At 40.1% G+C, this 21,618-nt stretch overlaps 1 protein-coding gene across 1 annotated transcript in view; it reads right to left on the reverse strand.

Annotated features, from left to right (window-relative positions):
- spop (speckle type BTB/POZ protein) overlaps window positions 1-21,618 on the reverse strand; it is a 95,701-nt gene that overhangs the window by 11,836 nt on the left and 62,247 nt on the right. The window contains exon 7 of the mRNA XM_062408849.1: window positions 5,043-5,220. Within this exon, the coding sequence (XP_062264833.1) occupies window positions 5,043-5,220 (178 nt within the window). The remainder of the gene's footprint in view (window positions 1-5,042; window positions 5,221-21,618) is intronic.

Raw genomic sequence — 21,618 nt, forward strand, 5'->3', positions numbered from 1 at the left:
TGCCATTCAATTTTTATAAAATAAATTCACACTTCTTAGGTTTTTTCAATGGGTTTTTATGTCCTTACAAATTCAAAACGAAGTGCTACAGTTACTAAATATTCTAGAGGCACAGAAACATCAGTTTAAAGCTCTTTCTTACAAAGTAAAAGTAAGAAAGAGCTGCTGATAATTGACCAAATGTAAAAGAAAATGGTTCAAAAGAATGTTTGCAATGCAGGATCTATTTTTATGACTCCAATTTTCACTCAGATTTAAAATTGTAAAGTCGATTTTTACCTCTATTTAATATCCAAAGTAAACACAGATTCAGTTAAACAAAATTATGACTGAAACGGTGACTTCAAAGTGTTTACAACAGAGACAAATTGATGATTCTGGTATTTGATTTTCAATACCGAGAAGTTGATGTATAACTTACTGAACTGCTCCACAGAGTGTACTCTCTATTCTCTTCTCTCATCACCGACGTGACCCCCAGATGAAGAAGTCATCTTTAATCTCAAGCACAGACCGACGCTGCTCGCTACCTGATCCAACCACTGGGCTTCAAATAACATCAATCACTTCCACTGCTGTATGATAATTGTGCAAGCTGAAAGTAATCACCCCCTCTTGTCTATGCAGTTCTGCTTCAGGCAACGACACCATATACTTTCCCTATCATCCTATGATGGCGGTTAGTCTCTGCATATGCTGAGGCTGAATCTCAGAGATGAGGTTGAGGCTGAAGTTGATCACCAGCGCAGGAAGAATGTGCCTCTTCCAATGTTAGTGCTTGGCCTATTACTAAGAATCACATCTCAACCAGTGTCCTCTTCTTTTGGTTCACTTTGTTTGATGATGTGCTCACTGGGTTACACTTTATAATACTGGTTTTTAATATGCGCCTAATTAACTAGTGATTAAAATTTAACAAATGTTTAACACATTATTAAGTACGTGTCAAAGTCAGTGGTATGCTAATTAATTTAAGTGCTTAGTAATCAGTTATTAACTGCGGAGCTAGCTACCAATTTAATTACTCATTTGGAAATAGGGTGTCATCCATCAACTCTGCCCAAGCCACAAATAAGTATTACTAGAACCTTGCCTGAATGGGAGAAATAGCTGTCCCTAGTCCATTATCCCTTTCACCACTGTGGGTTGTTTCCTTATCTCTATTAAAAAATGTGACATTTCAGTTTGAGACTTATGGATTTCATGTTCAAATTTTCACTTAAAACCCTGCGCTTTCAGTCAAAGATACCCTAATTGTGCATAAATTTCCTGTGCTCCAGCTTTGGCTCTCGCACACAGCTTCAGTGCACACGGAATTGGAGACTCTAAATCGAGCATAAGTGTGAGTCTGAGTGTGAATGGTTGTCTCTGTATGTAGTCCCTATACGCTGTCAACTGGTCCAGGGCGGGATTGGCTCCAGCTGCTCCCGGGACCCTCAAACGATAAGCGGTAAAGATGGACTAAAACAAACTAACATCAGGTTGCACACAATGTGTTTCAGTTAAACTGTGGCTCAGGGTCAGAGTAATGTACAAGGATAGGAAGGAAACAAAAATACCAAAGTTATACTTCTGGGTGTCCTCAAAACTTTGAAGGAGTCCGATAAAAGAAAAAAGAACTTTCAGACATTGTTTTGGTAAGAAAGTTCCTGTTATTTCATGATTGTGTAACAGATTACATATTTGTCAGTGCCAAGGGGATTGGCTAGCAATCAGAAAATTAAAGTCGTAGCACAGTTCTTTTCTGCTGAAAAGGTAAATTGTTTTGTCTACAGGGGAGTCAAGGGAAGCGGGCCAGACAAGATGTTTTTTCTTTTGAACAGTTGATTTGTGGAAACAGCTCAATAGTTATGAAGATTGGTTTCAGAAAATACTAACAGCAAACTAAAAAGAGGGAGTTTCGCTTCAGGAGGTCTACAAGACAATTAGATTGGCTGTAGGTTCTTGGTTAATTTCCGGTAAGTCAAATTGTACAGCATGCAAAACAATTGCATGAAAGTCAGTTTCATCTAGTCATCCATCCATTAGCTATAGTGTTTATCCTTTAATGGTCACAGGGGGAGATGGAGCCAATCCCAGACATGTGCAAGAGTTTCGGCACACCCTGGCCAGGTCGCCAGTTTATCACAGGGTTGACATATAGTCTATAGAGCCAAACAACTGTTCAGACTCAACTTCACACCAACACTCAATTTAGAGTCTCCAATTAAACTATAACCCCAGCCTGCATGTCTTTGAACTTTGGGAGGAAACATGACTTTCAACAGAAATCCCATGCCACACAAAAAGACTGTGCCTAAACCAGGATTCAAACCAGCAACCTGATGAACATGATGTTGGTATCAATCCTTTCTTTATACATCAGTTTAAGTCAGAAAAAGTTTGTATGATTATTCTTTAATAATTTAGGCTAGTTTTGACATAGAATAGAGTGAACATCCAACTATATGCACTGAAAACAAACTTAGCCCTGAATGCCCAGGTGGACTATGGGGACAAACTCACAATAAGTCTGTCTGGTGCAGCTCAGTACTGGTGAGCTCATACTGCAGCAACAAAAGGAAGGGGTGGAGGAGAGAGAGAGACAAGCTCCTTTTATACAGCGCATTCAAGGCGGGAATGTTGCACCTTTATTCGGCCTCACCAATATGTATTAAAGCTATGATAAAGAATGAGGGGACATTGTTGATACGCCTTTAAGCCGCGGCAGTGGAAGTCACAGAGGCGAACGAACATCTGTGTAGAAACGAGACAGAGCACTGCAGGACATATGCTGTTGTGTTACACATCATGCCTTAGATTCCAAAACACTAGTGTGCTATCTGAAATCCAACAGGGGAGCAGCATTATACTGGCTTTGTTTGGTTCAACGAGCGAAAGCGGCATAGTGAGGGGTCTTCTTGATGGCATTCTCTAGAAGGGTCTCTGTATGAAAGAGGCTTCAGAGAGTGAGGGATGGAGAGCGGGTCACAGAGAGTGAAAGAAGGAAAAGAAAGAGAAAGTCGCAGGAAGAGGGAAGAAGACAAAGACAGGAGGTAAAGAGAGCAGAGGGAAAACTAGATTAGAGAAGGATAAAGAAGTGCAGACTGATAGGAGGACAAATAAAAGGATATGTGAAAACTCAAGAGGAGGTAGGAGATGGGGAACGGTGAATGGTGGAGGAAAACAGAGGAGAAGAAAGTATTAAAAGGAAGAACATTCAAGTAAAAGGCGAATGAAAGATATTGAGAAAAGGTATCGGAGAGATCCAGGGGAGAAGATGAGAGACAGAGCGAGGCGGTGTGAAGAGCACATGGCCGACGTGGAGCCAATTTCAGTTGCTCTCCTCCTTCGTTTGATCCCTCTCTGTCCGTCTCCACGGCGATTAACGGCCAGGAGAGTTGTCACGGGAACGACCGAGAGGGGGAATAACGAGGAGGAGGGACGTCGTCTGGACCGAGCAGAGCGAGGTAGAGAGAGAGGGCGGAAGGGAAGGGCGGGGAGGGGGAGAGAGGGGGGGGACCCCAAACCACAGCAGCACATAATTAAAATGGCTCCTCACACACACACACATTTCAACAAATCCAATAATGAACAGCCTCTCGTTGCCTCCGCAGAGACACACAGTTCACCAGTTCCCTCAAACTTTTCACAATCTGACGCTGACTGTCACAAAAGTGTCAATATCTGCAGCAAATTGTTCAAAATGCATCATTGTTGTTGTTTTGTTTTTCTCTAAGTGTCTACGACTAGCCATGTTTGAACAATATTGATTCCTGAAAGCCACAGAAGAAGAAGACAACATGCAGGTGCTGAAGGTGCCAATAGCATATTCCTGTATGGATATTCAATATATTCAAATTTAACCATCCCTGTGGCAAGCAGTAGTATTCATTAAAATTAATAATTTGTATTAGGATTTCCTCTGGAATTTAATTCACTGTGGAGAAGCATTTGAAATAGCATTTAGACTGAGAATAAAACTTTGAAATGAAACGCTAGATGATAATGCCAACACCACCATGAATAAAAAAAACTCCAACAAGCGTATTAGTTTGGAGGTGATGTAGAGCTAAAACTATTAGGACTATTATTATGTACCTCACAGTGGTGTCATTCATACTGTATGAACATTTACATTATAATACACCGACAGCCTAACAACATACAAAACCAATATATATGAATTGAGTACTTTTCATCATTACATATATATTCAGAACTTAGTTATTTGTTAATCCTTGTATTGAATGTCATTTAAATTTTCAGATATATATTTTTTTTTTACACAGCTTTAATGGTAATCATCACCAATTATCACCATCACTAACACCAAGCATCCACATTCATTTAATGTATCTCGAAAAATATTTTCCTTCTTCAGGTCTCTAGGTTAAGCAGCGTCACATATAATAATCCTGGCATAGCTTTGAAGACACTGATGGGATAGCCAAGTTGCCATTGGCTGATGCCATAGCAACCAAGGTCATAGAACAGACCCTAAAACATTTGCTGAACGGAACTTCGGGAGGAGGGAGTGAGCGGTCTAATGCTTCTACTCAGGGCCGTGAGATGGACAAAAGTATTGCAGAGAAAGCTGTAGACATCGTGACTCAGGTAAACATGGTGCACTGTTTAGGATGAGGGGCCTTCACATGAGTACGTATTTGTTTAGTCATATAACAGCAGATTTAAGTCATATAAATGCAATCTGAACATATCATCTTGGACATATCTTTAAAATAAAATGGGTGGTTTTCACTGTATTCTACAGTTCATGTTTTACTGCAAAAGAGACAAAATCATACAGAGTATTGCTGTATCCTACTATAAACTCGTCAAGAATTACGATCCCGCAATGACTTAACATGTTTTTGATGTTTTCATGAATATATCATAAACTAAGATCAAAGTATTTAATATCCATACATTAGAAGACAGGAAGCCTGTTGAACCTGATTCCAAGTTTCAAAGTATTTTTTTGTGATTGAAAACTACGCGTAAAGATTGGTACCCGTCCGCACTTTTGAAATGTAGCCGAATGAATGAAAGGACAGCCTCACCTGCCAAGATGGCTTTGTGCGCCTGGAATTTCTGGCCAGCGACACAAAGGGAGCAGTCTGTGAATCTCGAGTTTTCCCACAAATCCCCGAGCTCTTCTGCCAGCCTGCAGTCAGGAACCTTAACCATGTTCATTGTGTTCTGGCCTGAGATGTTCACGGAGTCCTGCACCACACTCACCTGGAAACACACACACATACACAGAGTACATAAGCACAAATTCCTCTGTCAATCAAACATGCTGTGAGTGATTAATGTGGCTTCTCCGCCACTGTAATCAATACAGCATCGGGGCTATTCAAAGACAACCTATTCTTCCCTCTTTATCCAGTCGGACTGGCTACACTCTCAAACAAGCCAGAAAATCCGCACTGAAGTCAAATTGGGTGTGTGAGTGTGTGTGTGCATCTCTTTATGTGTGTGTGTGTGTGTGTGTATGATAGTTGTCTGTTGTTGTCTGTATTTCTTCCCTGCTGACTTCACCACCTGTTCCAGACAATGTCAACCAAACTCATTTATCTCTCAACAGGACTCCCCGCAACACACACACACACACACACACACACACACACACACACACACACACACACACACACACACACACACACACACACACACACACACACACACACACACACACACACACACACACACACGTACACAACACACACACACACACACACACACACACAAACACACACACACAATTACTAAGACATTTCTGACTGTCTTGATTGACTTGCAGCTTTTGACCTGGTTGCTGTGCCATGGTATAAAAAAAAGAATTACGTGGCTGCAGCCTGTTTGATAACAAAGGCTTAGTCAGTTGGCTGGTTAGTTAGGAATAAGGAAAAGTATAAAATATTATAATGTTCCCCGGTGGCATCAATAGAGTGTTGAAGCAAATAAGGTTCTAACGATCAGGGTTCCTGATGTAAAAGTTCTATGAATTTTACAATTAAAAAAGTTTGATGATTATTGAGTGTTACAACTTTAGATGGACATCGCACTTCTGCATCTTGGAAGACTCAAACAGGGACCATTGCTCAGCAAGCTAAGTAATCTATTGTGCAGATATCCGTGTTGGTGCTATTGAATGCACTGAGACGCTTCAATGCAGGATTCCAGTTGTACTGACTGTAACTGGACTGTTATACAGAAGCTACATCTGAAGTCTTAATACTCAAGAGGATAACAACATTGTTTATGGGTCTTTATGATATTGTCAAACACTGATAATTCAACATTGTTAACTGTTCATCTAATAACAGCATCTTACAGTTTTTGTAAGTATTTAAAGTTGCTCAGGCTGAGAAATATTAGCGATCATCTTATAAACATTCCCAATTAGTTTGAACAGAAGCACTTGAGTTGTGACAAATAACAAATTAATAAATTACAATGCAATGGGAGAAAGTTGTGATTAGCGGTCTTGTTCAGATTTTTTACCATTTCAGAATTTAACCACACTCTTTGTTGTGCAACCTTCTCCAAGGTTTAACAGTTCCTTTAAAGTCAATCAAATAACACAGACTTTTTTAATCAAGATCCAACAATGACTTTCTTGGAATTGAGTGAAAACATCACAAAACATTCTATTTCACACTGTAGAAGAAAGTGATATAAATTTCTTAAATCTACTCCTTTGTCCAGATCCGCACCAAACTCTAGTGGGTTCTTTCTTGGCCAATGTCCCCAAAACCTATTCTGTATTTTTGTGGAATCCTGCTGGCAAACAAATTAGCAAAAAAACAGACACGGGTGAAAACATGACATCATTGGTGTGGTATCTGATGTGGTCTGACAGCCTACCTGAACTCATCCAATCAAACTCTTTGCTAACACTGATAGGCTGTTAAAAAAAAGTAATAAGGAGACTTTGCTATTTCACCTTCTACATATTTTTGTCTGAGATGGGTCACTTTGTCTTTTCTCTGAACAAAATTACAAATATATAAACCATGATGAAAATAAGGATCCTACTAGAAGGTACTATACTAGACATATAGATTAATTCAGGTCAAAAACACTCTTTTCTCTCTTAAGATCATATACATCTGTCATCTTTGCATCTAAGACATCAACAGATTCCAACATCACTGAAATGTTTAGTCTAGTCATGATACACCTGGGCTACGATTTTTGTGTAGATCGGTGAAAACTAACTGAGGGGCTTTTCCTTAGATGGCGCTGTTGAGCCATTTTGCCACACCCATTTTCGAATTACTCCAGAATACAATTACTTTTTGGGGTTTGAATTTCCTGCAAACTTTTGTAAGAATTTGAGCATGTCTAGGCCCGGAAAAAGCCCAAAAGGTAAATACAAATCCCTCAACCTACAATATGGCCTCCCACCGTAGGTGCTCGGGCCCTAACTACCATGAATAACCATACTGGTCAATATAATTTAACAGTTGTGGGCTGAAGTTATTTCGTAAGTTGGCCTTGTATAAACTTTTAATTAATTTAACTCTAAAAATATCACTTAAGAGATAATATTTATATATTTGATAAACCAAGCACAGATGATTCCTTAAACAGCAGTGGCTCTTCTGAAAGCGGGTTGATACAAATAGATTGACTGTGAACTCTGGTGTCTGTTCTTCATAATAATATTGGAGGCTCATACGTACGCATTGTTTAATCTAGACTTATCTGGCAAACCAAACTTTTTCATCATGCTGGAATTATGCTGAAGTACTCGACGGCCTCACGCTGTATGTGATATTATTAAATCATCCTTCTGTGGAAAGGTGAGAATGTACAGGGGAGAAAGAACATTATGTCTACTTCTCAGTAGCTGATGAAGTAGACATGAAGTGGAAGTTGTTTTGTTCAATAATGTATGAAACAGTAACAAATGCAATCAAATCTGAAATATAAGATCTAACTTGTCAAAATGTCATTTGTCTTATTAAGCTTACAGTAAAATATAACTGGAAAATTTGAGATTCTGTATTTTTTATTTCATACTGACTGGCATTCGGTAGAGTGAAGACCTCCACCAAGACCCAACAGTCCAGTTATGAAAGCACATTTAAAACCACTAGATCTGGGTTTTCATTTGAATCTGCGCCAACACCTGATTTTTCATCAGGTCCAGGAATTATTCTCTGATAAATAAATCAAATATCTCACACTGTAACAGAAAATGAAAACAATTCAAATAAAACTGGAACCACCTGCGGATTCGGATGACCCCCTAAATTTGTTTGGGTTCTCCCCTGACCCATACCACATCCTTCCACCAGGTTTCCTGAAAACAGTTATTTCTGCATAAACATATTTTTTATTTTGAAAATGTGACCCAAAAAAGATTCATACAAAATGTTTTCGAAGTTTATGTTTTATAAAGATTTCCATCCATTCAAAGTGATGTGTTTATCCTTATGTTGCATGTTGTGCTACATGTTTTTTATATATGTTAGGGATTTTTCAAAACAAAATCATGTTTTTAAGAACCTTTTTCACATCGTACTACATTATTAAAAGGAATTTTATTAAATCAAAGAATACTTTAGGATTATATTCTATTCAGCAATTATGATATTGTCAGGTAAGAGATAACACTAGAAAAAGTTGGAGCAAATTCTCACACACAAACACAATCAGGGCTGTTATCAAGAAAACGGCAACAACGTCATTTCAAACTGACCTTGCTGTTTAAGCTTTAGCAAGGGAAGCTGAGACCCAACTACCCCACCCCTCCAGCCTTCTGCCCGCCCACTCGCCCAACGCCACGTCCATCCACCTATTCACCTCGCACAAAAACAGACCTGAAAAAGTAGGAGAAGCGCAAACAATAGAGAAGTGCGTGGCAAGCAGGAAATTGAATGTCAAGGAACTTGTTTGCTCCTGATGGAGGTTTGAGGGTTAGCCTGAAAAGGACAGAAAGAGAGAGAAAGAGGAAGATAATACAACAGAGGAGGAGAGTGACAAAAGGGAGGAGAGGGGGAAGATATAGGGATAATACAAGGCTAAGATAACACAGATGCAGAAATACCAAGTGACAGTCGAGAGAGAGAGAGAGAGAGAGAGAGAGAGAGAGAGAGAGAGAGAGAGACCATGACACACAAAGAGGGATGGAAGTGTGTGCTCTAGCTATTGTAGGGATCTACAATTGGAGATGGCCTCTCATAAGCAGCTGCTCATTTCTGGAACAGAGACGAAAAATTTGATGGACAAAAATATTCCTGTGTGAGTGAGTGTGTATGTTTGTGTGTTTCCAGTTTTTTCACCCCATCGGTGACTTCAACTTGAATACACACTATCCCATGATAGTCAGTATGGTGGCAGAAATTAAGATCCCCAACGGGTACACACTGCCTTTTAAGCATCACAACATGGTTTGGGGTCAAGGGTTAGAATAACACTTTGGTTAGGATCAGGGGTAGCCAGACTAGTAGTTATGGTAAGGGTTAAGTGGCGTGGAAGGCAATTCAAGTCCATGACCCCATTCAGACCAGGTATTAACTTCTATCCTGAGTGGTGCAATCACAAGTGGTCACAGCTCAGAACATGTCTAAATGCACCCAAATGCTTACTCAAAGCATCTTGAGATTTGATCGCTCAACGTGGGAACCTCCATGTGTCCTGGGCCACATATGAAGGACCGTCTGCTCAGCTGATGTCCTCTGACCTGCTACAGTTTCACAATCAATCAAATATATTTTGACTCTTCTCAAGCCCCACCTGCAGATTTATTTCTGGCCACATATCAACACTGATCATTACATGAATGGATACCTTTCTAATCTCTCTTAATTCAGCCCCTGCTGACTCCTCTCTCTCACTGGCTCACGCCGACACAAAGACACAAGCATAGTGACATCAAACGTAATTTTTCCTTTGTAAACAAAAATGATGCACGTGACTCTTTTTCTATAGAGTGAAATCGATGAGAGATTCAATCTTAGGTTGTCACAGATGGAACAAAGGATGTGTTTTAGTTCCAGGTGGGAACAGACAAACTCAAGGCTGACCACTAAAACCAGTTCAATGTGATGCCCCTAAAAGTGATGCGGGACAACATGTATGTGTGCATGTGCATATGTGACAGTCTGGTTTCCACAGCTGGCTATGTAAATCCCACTCCAGCGAGGATGCAGTTCTGGCTGACTGACATCCATCCATCCATCTCTAAATACTTTCGGAGGAATGCTCATTCACATGAGGAGGAGAAGGTCCAAAGCACAGACACTGGCATTCATAACACACTGATCACTGACACAGAGAGGCAGCTGCTGTGTAGAAGTGGAAGAGTAAAAAGAAAAAATGTGAAAAAAAACAGACAAGACAGACACACAGATGGACAAAGAGATCGAAGGCTGAGGACAAAAGTTAAGTGAGCTCAAGCTGGAATGAAAAATGGCTTAAGGAGGAGTAGGAGGAGGAGGAGGAGGAGGGAGGGAGGTCCAGCTTCGTGTCCTGAGCACACACTGAGAAAATAAACAAGTGCTGAAATTGGAGAGGAAGCCAGCGAGCCTGGTCAATGTGTCTTGGTATAAATAGCCCAATTAGCATGGGGAACCGTAGCTGGGCTCTCAGACGCAGCATGGTAAAGTCGGTCTAATTACTGGCTAACTTGACCAATTATTCCAGTGTTTAACCAGGCAGAAACTAAATCGCAGCACCTGGTTATTTAGACGCTCTGGCCGCCCTGACAGTCTTCACACTATTAGCTGTCATCTTCGGTCTTTGTCAACCTCCTCTTCTCTCTCTCCTTGCATTTCCTGCTTCTTCAACACTCCTTCTCATACTGGACTCACGGACAGGGATGTGGTGAAATAACATACTGTCGATACTGGCACATTTTTTCTGATTATGTATATTTTTGAGTAAAATGGAAAGCTTATATTGAAGAAGAACCATTGTGTCTATATTATTAACTCACTGTTTGGGTATAGTATAATGGTCACCTCTGTTTAGGCCAAATTGAAAAGGCTTTTTCGTGCTCAATTCTAGATACGTATATCGTAACGGATAGAGCCTAATGTCTGAACTTATTCGTTTTGTCCGTATTTGTGCTCGTCTCCTGAAAGCTTATGTGCATGGACCTAACAAAATGTAGCAGTACTACTGGAAATCATGGGGAGGCAGTGTAGCCATTAGTTCAAGCGAGATATCCAAAGGACACAAGGAAGACATTTTAACACTAGCAGAACTTTTTAAGGATAGAATTTTCCAGGTGTTTAGAAGCTAAAGGGGTGGATATGATGTTCCTTTGGCCGATCAAAGAGGTGACAATGTACTTTATCAAAACCTCCTCCTTCATTGCCATGTTTGTGGATGTCAAAAAGCTATCGCCTCTACGTTGCCCTCTAGCGGATGTATTGACGGTTACCAGTGTTTCGCATGAACGAGTTCAAAAGATCGCGTTCAATGAACACGTTCGTTTTTATGAGAACAATGAACTGAACGCAGCTTCATGACAAATAATGAATTTGAACGGTTCATATTATCTGAGCTAAAACGTTATGGAATGTTTTCCTTCTTCTGAGGAGGGGTTTACTTGTATGAACTGAACTTTGAACTAGTTCATGAGAGGTGTGAACACTGACGGTTACCATGTTCGAAATGGAAGTATCTCTTTACGTATGCAAAGGCAGCGTATATGAGTGTTATGAAGTGATTAAAGAAAAAATAGCTGTGCTGTGGTGGTCTCCTGCTTCAGGTCTGAATGGTCAGAGTGAATGAATAACATTCTACACACATAACACACATGCTGCTGTGCGAGAGCAGGGACGAAAGCTGCACACTGGAAAAAAGACCAAAAAAATGCAAGCAAAGCAGAAACGGAAGGGTACAATAACTCCATGAGCCAGGGAAGTGTGAGTAGGAGAAGATATCACATGGCATGAACGGGCACACAGCAAACACATGTGGCACACTCGGAGAGCAGGCTGGGACAAACACCTAAGTCTAAGCATATGACAGCTTGCAGGAGTGGGTAACAAAAATTAAAACTCTAGGGGTTACAATCTGTAAATGATTTAGGCCAAGTTTGTAGAGAAATGATTTTGTCCCAAGCTTTTAAATCCACGTAATCAGCTGACGTTACATACACTGTAGTTATTTCTGATGATTGATAAGTTGAGTTTCCGCCCCTCGTTAACTCATGCATTTGTGCATCTGCTGCAAAAATGTATTACAGAAAATGCAAAAATAACATTTGCATTTTCTTGCCATTACCACTCTTGTTTCCTGTCGTTTATCAAGTGTTTATTATCATAATAGTGATAATGAAAATTGGATTTTGGATTAAATGATGATGTACTGTTGCTACAGGGCAGTCAGATAAGAAAATGTTTACTTGTGTCGTTCTAAGCGGGCGTTGGACAAAATCTGACAAATCTGCTAGCAACGATCCTAAATACTAAAGCGTTAAGGGTTAGTTATATTGCATAGTGATACAAATGGAGCTTAATTGTTAAGTATCACCTGCTGGTGGCGCAAGTAGAAAGGTCACAGACTAGTGAAAACTCAACAGGATTTTTCCTTTGGAAGCATGTATGCACTTGGCATTCTATCTGTTGGCTGACATTTTATCAAACGCTTTGACCATAACAGGGAACAAGATTCATCCCTCTTGCTAATATCATGCTGGTAAACAAAGTTAGATTTTTAAGGAAGGTGCAGTCCATATTGGACTGTATGAACAACCCCTTCATAGGGAATATGTGCTTCTACCTTTCAAGTAGGAAAGCCATAGTTGATTATTTATGCTGAATTTGAACAATTGATGCCACTAGGACACTTTTCTTGCACAATAAGCTTTGACTCATCTTTGTCTCCTTGAAAAAAAAACAGGATTGTATTGTATTTTTTCCCCTGTCATCTCTTGGGTATTTGCTTTAACTGTTGTATTAATGATGTTTCGTATGTATTTTGTAACGCCTGGCTGCAACCCCATTTTCTTTGGATAGGATAACAAATTTGATTTTACAACCAATCTGCTGATTTGAGTTCGTTACTTGTATATACCAGTGCACATAATGGTTTGTGGCACAACAGGAAATAATAATAACTCTATTTGTATAGCACTTATCTGAAAGAAGTTAAAGGCATTCACAAAAAAATCCATGGTAAAAAGATGAAGAAACTAAAATAAAAGGTGTTCAATTCAGTACAATTTTGAAGGCCAAACCTTAACCTTCAAATGTACAGAGAAAATCCAAGAGTTCCGACAAATGAAGATGCACTCAACAAAAATGTTTGGGTTCCTTCTAGGGACAAATTTCACAGCAAATAAATGAAAAGTAATTATCATTTTTACCTCAAAAGTCATTATGAATCATCCACTGAGATCTTTACACATTTATGACAAATTTCATGGTAACTCAGCCAGCAATGGTGACGATATCATGCCCTCTCAACTGACTTATTTATCCCTGTTGGCGTTAATGGTCATGATGCATTCTGCTTAAAACTCAAGGTAAAGAATAACAGTAATAAAGAATCACTGCCACTGAATCACCATAATCATCATTTGTTTTGCTAATTAAGTTTCCGAGATAAGTACTTGCTAACGTGCTCGCCTCCCAGTTAGATCCACAGACATCAAGATGGATCTGTCGTAAGCTCCCTCTCAACCCTCCAGGCAATACAGAGTTAATATTGAGTTTCGGTGCCCAGATGATTTATTCATAATGCATCAATTCCTGCCTGTTTATGTGTTTGTTTATGGATTTGCAGTGCTTTACCATGCGTGAAATAGTTTGAAAAAGAAAAAAAAAAACATCAAATCAAATGATATTCATTAAGTTATGGAACACTTGTTCTTTTACCTCCCTCGTCTCATTTTTCAGTCAGTCCCGTTCTTTTTCGAACACGTACACACGGGTATCAGGGAGACAAACAGACTCATGCACAGACATGGACAGAAACATGCTTACACTTGCCTCATCAGACTCCACACACACACATCCTCATGTGCTTTCACTTGCTGAAGCTGGAAAAGAAAATCTAACTCTTTTCTTTTCATTTGGATAATTTCCTTCTTGCTCTCCTCTTTGCTGTTGACCTTAACTAGGTGGCAATCAGTGTGAGTTCATATCTCTACTGTGACATAAAACTGTCAAGATTTGTTGATGGCTATAAACTCATATTTGTGTCACACAGTCGTGGTGACAGTCGTGACATATTTAGTAGCTTGTAATTCTGGTATTCATCATATACTCCATATTAGACTAATATGGAAATAAGCATCTGTTAGACTAGGCAAATACTGATCATCTTTGATCATGATCATCTGATCAGAATCTGAGACTTATGTCGAAATGACTTGAGACAACATATAACTAACTATACAAAATGCAAAATTTATGCAAAAATGACCCATGTGCAACTGTTGTTACAGAGGTAGAGTTCAACAGTAAGGCTACATCCAAACATATTCTAAAGTCCAGACTAATCTGGCGATTCAGTTTGGAATCGCTGCTGGTCATGTTTTCATTTTGAAAACTCCAGGACAGCAGTTCAGTCTGGAAGAACAGAAGAGATGTTTTGAAATGATGATGTAGACACTCACCATCGCTTGCTGATTGGGTCTTTACGGTCACGATGTCACATGCGCTGATTCATCAGGCTCTTCCGAAAGAAAACAACCGTGATTCACCTTGGCTACCAGTGTAGAACGCAAAATGGATAATCAATTACAAGCGCTGCTTACCCAGTTGTCTTTACTAAATTGTATTTTACAATGTTACAACTGTGTACATGTGTAGGAGACAAGCTATTATTTAGCAAATACCAAATGCTTCCTGTTCAAATTGGCGAGCGCATGCCCTATGTATGTGAGGGGTCATGTGTGTGTTTTCAGTTGTGTATGGATGGAAGAGAGTTTAAACTAATATGGGGACAAAAGGCTTTTGTAGACAGAGCTTTAGTTTGAAAACACCATTTTCAAATGAAAACGTAATTGTATGGATGTAGCTTCAGAAGTGATCACAAGGTTGCTTGTCGCTTTAAGACAAACAAACACATGCACACAGCTATACATACCATTGTGCCTGAGCCCTATTATTATTTCGAGGTATATAAATAACAGCGATAGACTGTTCGCCTAACAAATTTCAATTGTGTGTCTACAACACAAAGTCAATTACAGAAGCTGAGGAAAGGTTGACAACGACAACAAAACACAACCCACATCAAGTCCAGTATAGCCTACACCTGCTCTGTTGAAATTACAAACAATCTCTCAATTCGAAATTCAATTTTGGCTGTCACAATAGCAGGTCACCTGTCAGGTGACCTTGACTAAAACTAATTAAAGATGTGTTACCTAAAACCTCCAAGTAGAGGTATATTTGAAGGTCTTTTTGAGGCTGTTCACAGAGGTTCCTGTATGTTGGAAAAACGAACAGGCAGGGCATTCTACAGTGTTGGCAAATAAATCATAAAAGCAGCTGTTTTTTGTGGAGTGCTTTGGTCCCGATCAAAATACCAGCTTTGGAACATCTCATGGCTTTTCTGGATATTAAAAGGTCAGAGATGTATGAGGGTACTGTGCCATTAAGAGCTTTGTCTACAATGAAAAGGGCCTTAAAATCAATTCAAAAAGAAACAGGGCACTTCAGCTAAGACAGGAGTTATGTGCTCTCTCTTCTTGGTCTTGGTTAAAAGTCGAGCTGCAGAGTCGTTATAAACAGGAGCCGTAAAAAGGAGGGCGCATTATAATTCAATCTTCAAATAGGCATGAATTTGTCATTATCCCGCTGTGTTGAAAATGGCTGCATTTGGCTGTGTTTCTCAGGTGTGAGGAGGTGGGTTCCACTTTGTTGTTGACACTATGTTCTTTAACTCCTTTACTTTTAGTTTAACATCAGACGGATCACTGCAACAGCATCGCTCTCATTTGCCTGGATCATAAGTTCACAATGTAATTGCCCGGATTTAAAAAATTGTGCACCAGAAACAATTTGTGATCTTGTAAAATCCAATATATTTATATATAATTATTATTATCAGCCCTATGCAGAGTGATTCTTTGTTATGATGTTTTCATATTAGGATTGATTTCTCTTGCTAAGTCTTACATGGGTTGTGTTCAAGTCATAGATAATAGAGTCTGTTGTTCTCATATAAAGTAGTTCTAGTTTATAGTTAATGTGTTTCTATTCTTTTTACCTGTATATATTCTGTACCTGGATGCAGTAACAGGCGTATTTCCCCTATGTGGAATCAATGAAGGATTATCTTGTCTTTAAGAGAGCAACACATTCCACTGAATTGGTACAAATTAAATGTTTGATGACTCTTCAGGTTTTCAAGTGAGATGGACGATTAGAAAAGAAAAATGCAATTTGTAAAACAGGCCATGGCGCTGTAAAAGCACAACAGCACAAAGCACTAGGTTTCATTGTTAATACCGAGCATCTTTAATTGTTTAACAGTTATATGTGTGAGGTTATAAGAGCATAACTGGAAACAGAGAAGAAGAAAAACATGGATGGGTTTAGGATAAAGTCCAGGCCTGGTTTTATTTCATCATTGGTGAGAGACTATTTTCCTGTTTGCACAACAAAGGACTTGTGAAGAGGCCTGTTTGAAAGTGTCTTTCAGAGGTCAAAAAGAAACAGCATAAATGAGATGTTTACTGAGTCACAGGACTACTTCAGAAACAAATATTTGAAGTAAACACAATCCTTTTTATTTAATATATGATTTGTGGTTCGCTGCCAGATGAACCGAAGAAACAAAACCAAACTATCTGTACCATGCTGAATTGCACAGCTTCTTATTGTTTTGCATGACATCATACCATGTTGAATCACACTGCATTGAAAAAGAGGTTAATCCAATTATATCCCATTAGTCTTTGCTTCAGATGCATTTTCAATGTGTTGGATTGTTGACAGTGAAATGAGATGTGAGACACAGGTAACGAGAACCTGCAGATTTTTCACTAAAACCACATATATACACACAACATGCACATGAGCACCTCTCATCTACAACAACTTAAAAGATCTGTAATCTTTAAACTTGTCTGAAGCCCCAAGCACGGAACTCAACACCAGGTTTTTATAATGCATGACTCGCCCTCCTCTCTCCAGCCAGGCAGTGGAAACAGGCTTGATGTTGGCTACATGTCACAGATGCGCTCGGCAGCTCTCCTTCTCCCCCTTTATTCGTTGCTCACGAAAAATCCAAAAAAACGTTCAGAGCGATTACAGAATATTTTAGTTAGGAGACGCTCTGATACAGGCATCAGAGTGAGCAGCCCTCTGGCGGCTACAGCAGGTCACGGAACCTGAGAACAATAACAGAATCTGATATGGTCCTGATATCGTTGAACAAACGTAGACCCCATATCCGAAAGCTGTTAAAGTCAATAAATAAACATTTCATTCACAAGAATATGATAGTAAAAACCTTTTTTCACTGCAGACTATTCTTTTCATTTAATAATTATTGTTATTCAACCTCCTTATTCAACCTTGTGATGGCAGATTTTATATTTAGTTAAGTTTAATGAAGGAATGACAAGTATAGATGGAGAATATTATTCTGAGATGTGTTCCTGTGTGGTTTAGACTTTGTAATCCTGAGATGTGGCAGACTCAGATGTGTATTCGTTGGAGATTCACACCTAGAGTCTTTTATGGGTCAATCCAGCAGAGAAGGGGGTCTGAGAAAACGGGTCTCAGCAGAGGCCTGATGGAAATGTATAGTGAGACTTCGAAGGGGTCCTCATTCAGATTGAAGGTGACCAAATGAAGCCTGAAGACAACACGCAGAGAGCTGATTGAATAAACATTCTACCTCTGTGAAAGGAGGGGCTTATTTAGTATAAATCAAATGTGATTCCATTGTTCTGAGCCATTGACCCAAGTCTGACTAAGTGACGAGGGTGCTATGTCCCCTAGCCGCAGCTAGGTTGAATTGTATGAACCAGAAGATAATTGTTTGTCGTGTTATGTATTAAAAATCCCAATACAACCTTTAAAGAGGATAATAGAAGCTTATTTTCGTTTGTGATCGGTCTTTTCTTTGGTGCTCAAAAGATAATTGGTTTTGTATTTTTGGTTTGTTTAAAGAAAAAAGGAAAAATATAACCACTGAACTTCTGGGTCGTTAGTCTGAGCAGCTGTGGACACTAGCAGGCAAAGAACAGCGCGTCACTAAACAGCCCACAACAAATCAAATACAATAAACTGCAAAGTGATCACCACAAAAAAAAGACAAAACTACAAAGGCACTTGGTAAAGGCAAAATCTCCACCAAGGCCAAACAAGTGTGTTGTTGTCAGCATTTTAACTTCCTCTGCACTGTTGTGCTCAGATACAATCATCTTTCACTTTTGACGTTATTTTGGAGCCAGTCTGCTCAACCAATCATGGGTCAGTCACAGCTGTCAATCATGATGTTTCATAACATATTTAGGGTATAAAATCAAGAAAATAGTAAAAAATACGAAAGAAACTAGCATTCATACCACTGTTAAAGAAGAGGTGAAAATGTTGGAAATGCCATATATTTCAATGTTAAAGAAAGTAAAAAAGGGGAGTGGTCTGATAACCTAAATTATTGATTTGTTGTATCATAACATGTTCTTGATGGACTTCTGGACTTAACCTCTCATATCAAACCACACTTGCAGTCACCATCAAGGACCAACAGTGACACTAAATCAACCGGCACTAAATTCTTAAAGGTTATAACTTCAAACAACTTGATGAGACTCAATACTTTTTCCTGATAGCTGGAAACTTTAAGAAGACTGTCACTGTTCTTTATTCAAATTGAATCTTCCTTCACATAATCACACCACTGTATGTGCCTGTTCATGTGTTACAGTGGTCATTTCAACTGCTGTGTGGAAGGACCTGGCGGTTTGAATCTCATTGGCTCAGCCCATAGAAAGGCAGGTGGGCTTACTATTGACACAGAGGAACTTGGGTGAATCAGTACAGACAGAGGCATATTTCATGCATGATTTGAAGTCAAGCTACTGAACAAGTGATGTGGCCGGTGCCCTGACTCACAGCCAAGTGTGCTGTGTTTGGCCAACCTTGTTCTGTGCACATTGCAGGGCACAGGCTTTTTAACATGGGCCCGCGCGCGCACACACACACACACACACACACACACACACACACACACACACACACACACACACACACACACACACACACACACACACACACACACACACACACACACACACACACACACACACACACACACACACACACACACACACACACACACACACACACACACACACACACACACACACAGTGTTACCACTGGCAGTGCATGAGTTTCAGTGCACCGAGACCCAACCATTTGGGTCTCTTTCTAAAGCCTGAAACATGCTTCTGCGACTGCGTCTGCGTCTTTTCACGCCGCTGTGGCGCAAGACTCGTTTTCATTCATGCATCCCCAACCGTTGCGCGTCTTACAAAGCAATTCTGCGCCAGAACACTAGGCGGAGTAATGCTTTTTGTCGAGACGACCTTAGAGACGCCTTCTTTCTTCTTCGTCGATTGTTTATTTACATAGCCACTGCGGCTCCTCGTAGCCTTTTTCTGGTGGACAAATCCGCCAGTCAGTGACAGGTTATACAAGTGATCATACTATCGGATATCTTCTGCCAAGTGCTCTTCTATTTGGTCCATATTCGTTCTTCTAAATCTTCCGTGATTTCTGCCAGTATTATGGGGCATGAAACCGGAAATGCAGCTCCAGAAGGGATGTAGAGCAGACCAATCACAGCCTTGCGGGCTGAGTGAGCTTGCGGAGCTTTGCCGTAAATTTTAGAAAAGGGGGTCGACACCCGTCAGCACGTAAGGAGGGATACATAAGCACGTAAGGGACCCGGAAGGGCTCTTGCGCTTACGGGCCCGTGAAAACGCAGAAGCATGTTTCAGGCTTAAGTAGTTTGTTTTCTCTGCTGGAGGAATCACAGACTCTGAGGTCTGAACTACAGTGCTTGAGGGAAACGTCTGGACAAACAAAATAAATAAATAAAATGAATGAACAAACAGGAAAAGTTGCCCGTTTCTTTCATTTCTATGGTCTTTACTCTGGGAGTAGGAAAGTGCTTTTGATGGGATATAAAAGACCTGTGGATGTGGTGTTGGGTGCAAAAGTGTTGAGAAGACACAACGAATAAAAAGGATCTGTTACGGCTCAAAAAACAGATGCCAAAAAGCGATCATATTGAAAACCCCCCTGCAAGAGGAGGAGGAAGCTTGTGCTTCCCCTTGACTTAGATCAACACTTCCCTTTTAGAGGATACACCAAATTTTTCCTCTTTTACTTTTGCTCCATTTTCAATTGTGGAAAATCTGAATTATATAAATATATTTTACCTCATTTCCCACAAATGAGGGATTGTCTCTGCCTTCCTACGAAAAATCCAAACCTCTATGTGCATCCTTTCTCCCTCAATCAATCCTTCTTCTGGGCGCGTGTTTGAGTGTGTGTGTGTGCATGTGTGTATGTGTGTGTGTGTGTGTGTGTGTGTGCAGGGAGGGAGCAGCTGGAGCATCTGCAGTCGTCTCCTCTGACAGCAGCACAGCATATGGCAGGGCCCTGTGAAGGATGGGTGCTGTCACCCAGCAAAGTGCTTACCCACCGACAGGAGAGGCAAGCCACACTAACACTATGAGGAAGAGGAGGAAACAGCTGAACATCAGCACCCCACTCATTTATTCTCCTGCCGCCACCGCTCCCCAGGAGGGACACGGTGGAGGAGCCTTTAAGAAAAGACCTCCGACCGGCGAGCAGTGGCCAAGACATGAGTCGCACTGCATTACAGTAAATTGCATCAAAGATAGAGCATGTGCAGGAGATAAATCAATCAGGAGAAAAACACTGGCTCATCTTCCAGCCTCCACATGCAGGCACTGATCCTTCATGCACTCATCAACCTTTTGTGTTTCACAGTGATGCATAAGCCTGCATGACTGCTAATAACCCTACACATGAATACTAGCGAAACATGCAGCTGAACCAAGCTTTTAGCTTATTTTATTTTCCTCACACCCGACAGTTACAATAATTATCCCTATAGTTGAACAATATTTTCATTTCTGTATAATTTCATGTTTAAGGGACAGTTCCGAAGGTTTTGATTGGGTCCCTGTGTCCTCTGTTAAGTAAAAGTATATCATATGCCAAGTATGCAATGTGCTGTATTTTACAATTTTATATCAATATTCCTCCCTCTTCCTGTAATAAGCAGTTGTGAAGAATTATTTGGAACTTGGGGGGTTTATAAATAAATTCTACTGTCAAATCATAAATTGGATGACAAGATAACCATGTTCATCACATAAAACCACACATGACTAAACATTGTGAGTCACAGTAACAAGCAGAATAGAAGGAGGTTTGTGTCTCTGGATTTGAATTGGCAAAAAAACAGGGGAGTTGTAGGTTATGGCCACCAGGAGAAACATTATGTTCATATTCAGGTTCAAGTGCTGTAATGTTCAGAAATAACATCAGGTTCCGCACACTGTCTATTGCTGCAGCTCCTCTTCTCAGCCTCTGCCTGAAACACTTGTTTTTAGCTCCTGTGTCTGGCCTCCCTCCGGAAAAAGCCCAGTCTGTTCTGATTGG

The sequence above is a fragment of the Platichthys flesus genome, chromosome 16, assembly GCF_949316205.1.
Source record: "Platichthys flesus chromosome 16, fPlaFle2.1, whole genome shotgun sequence".
Classification (NCBI taxonomy): Eukaryota; Metazoa; Chordata; class Actinopteri; order Pleuronectiformes; family Pleuronectidae; genus Platichthys; species Platichthys flesus.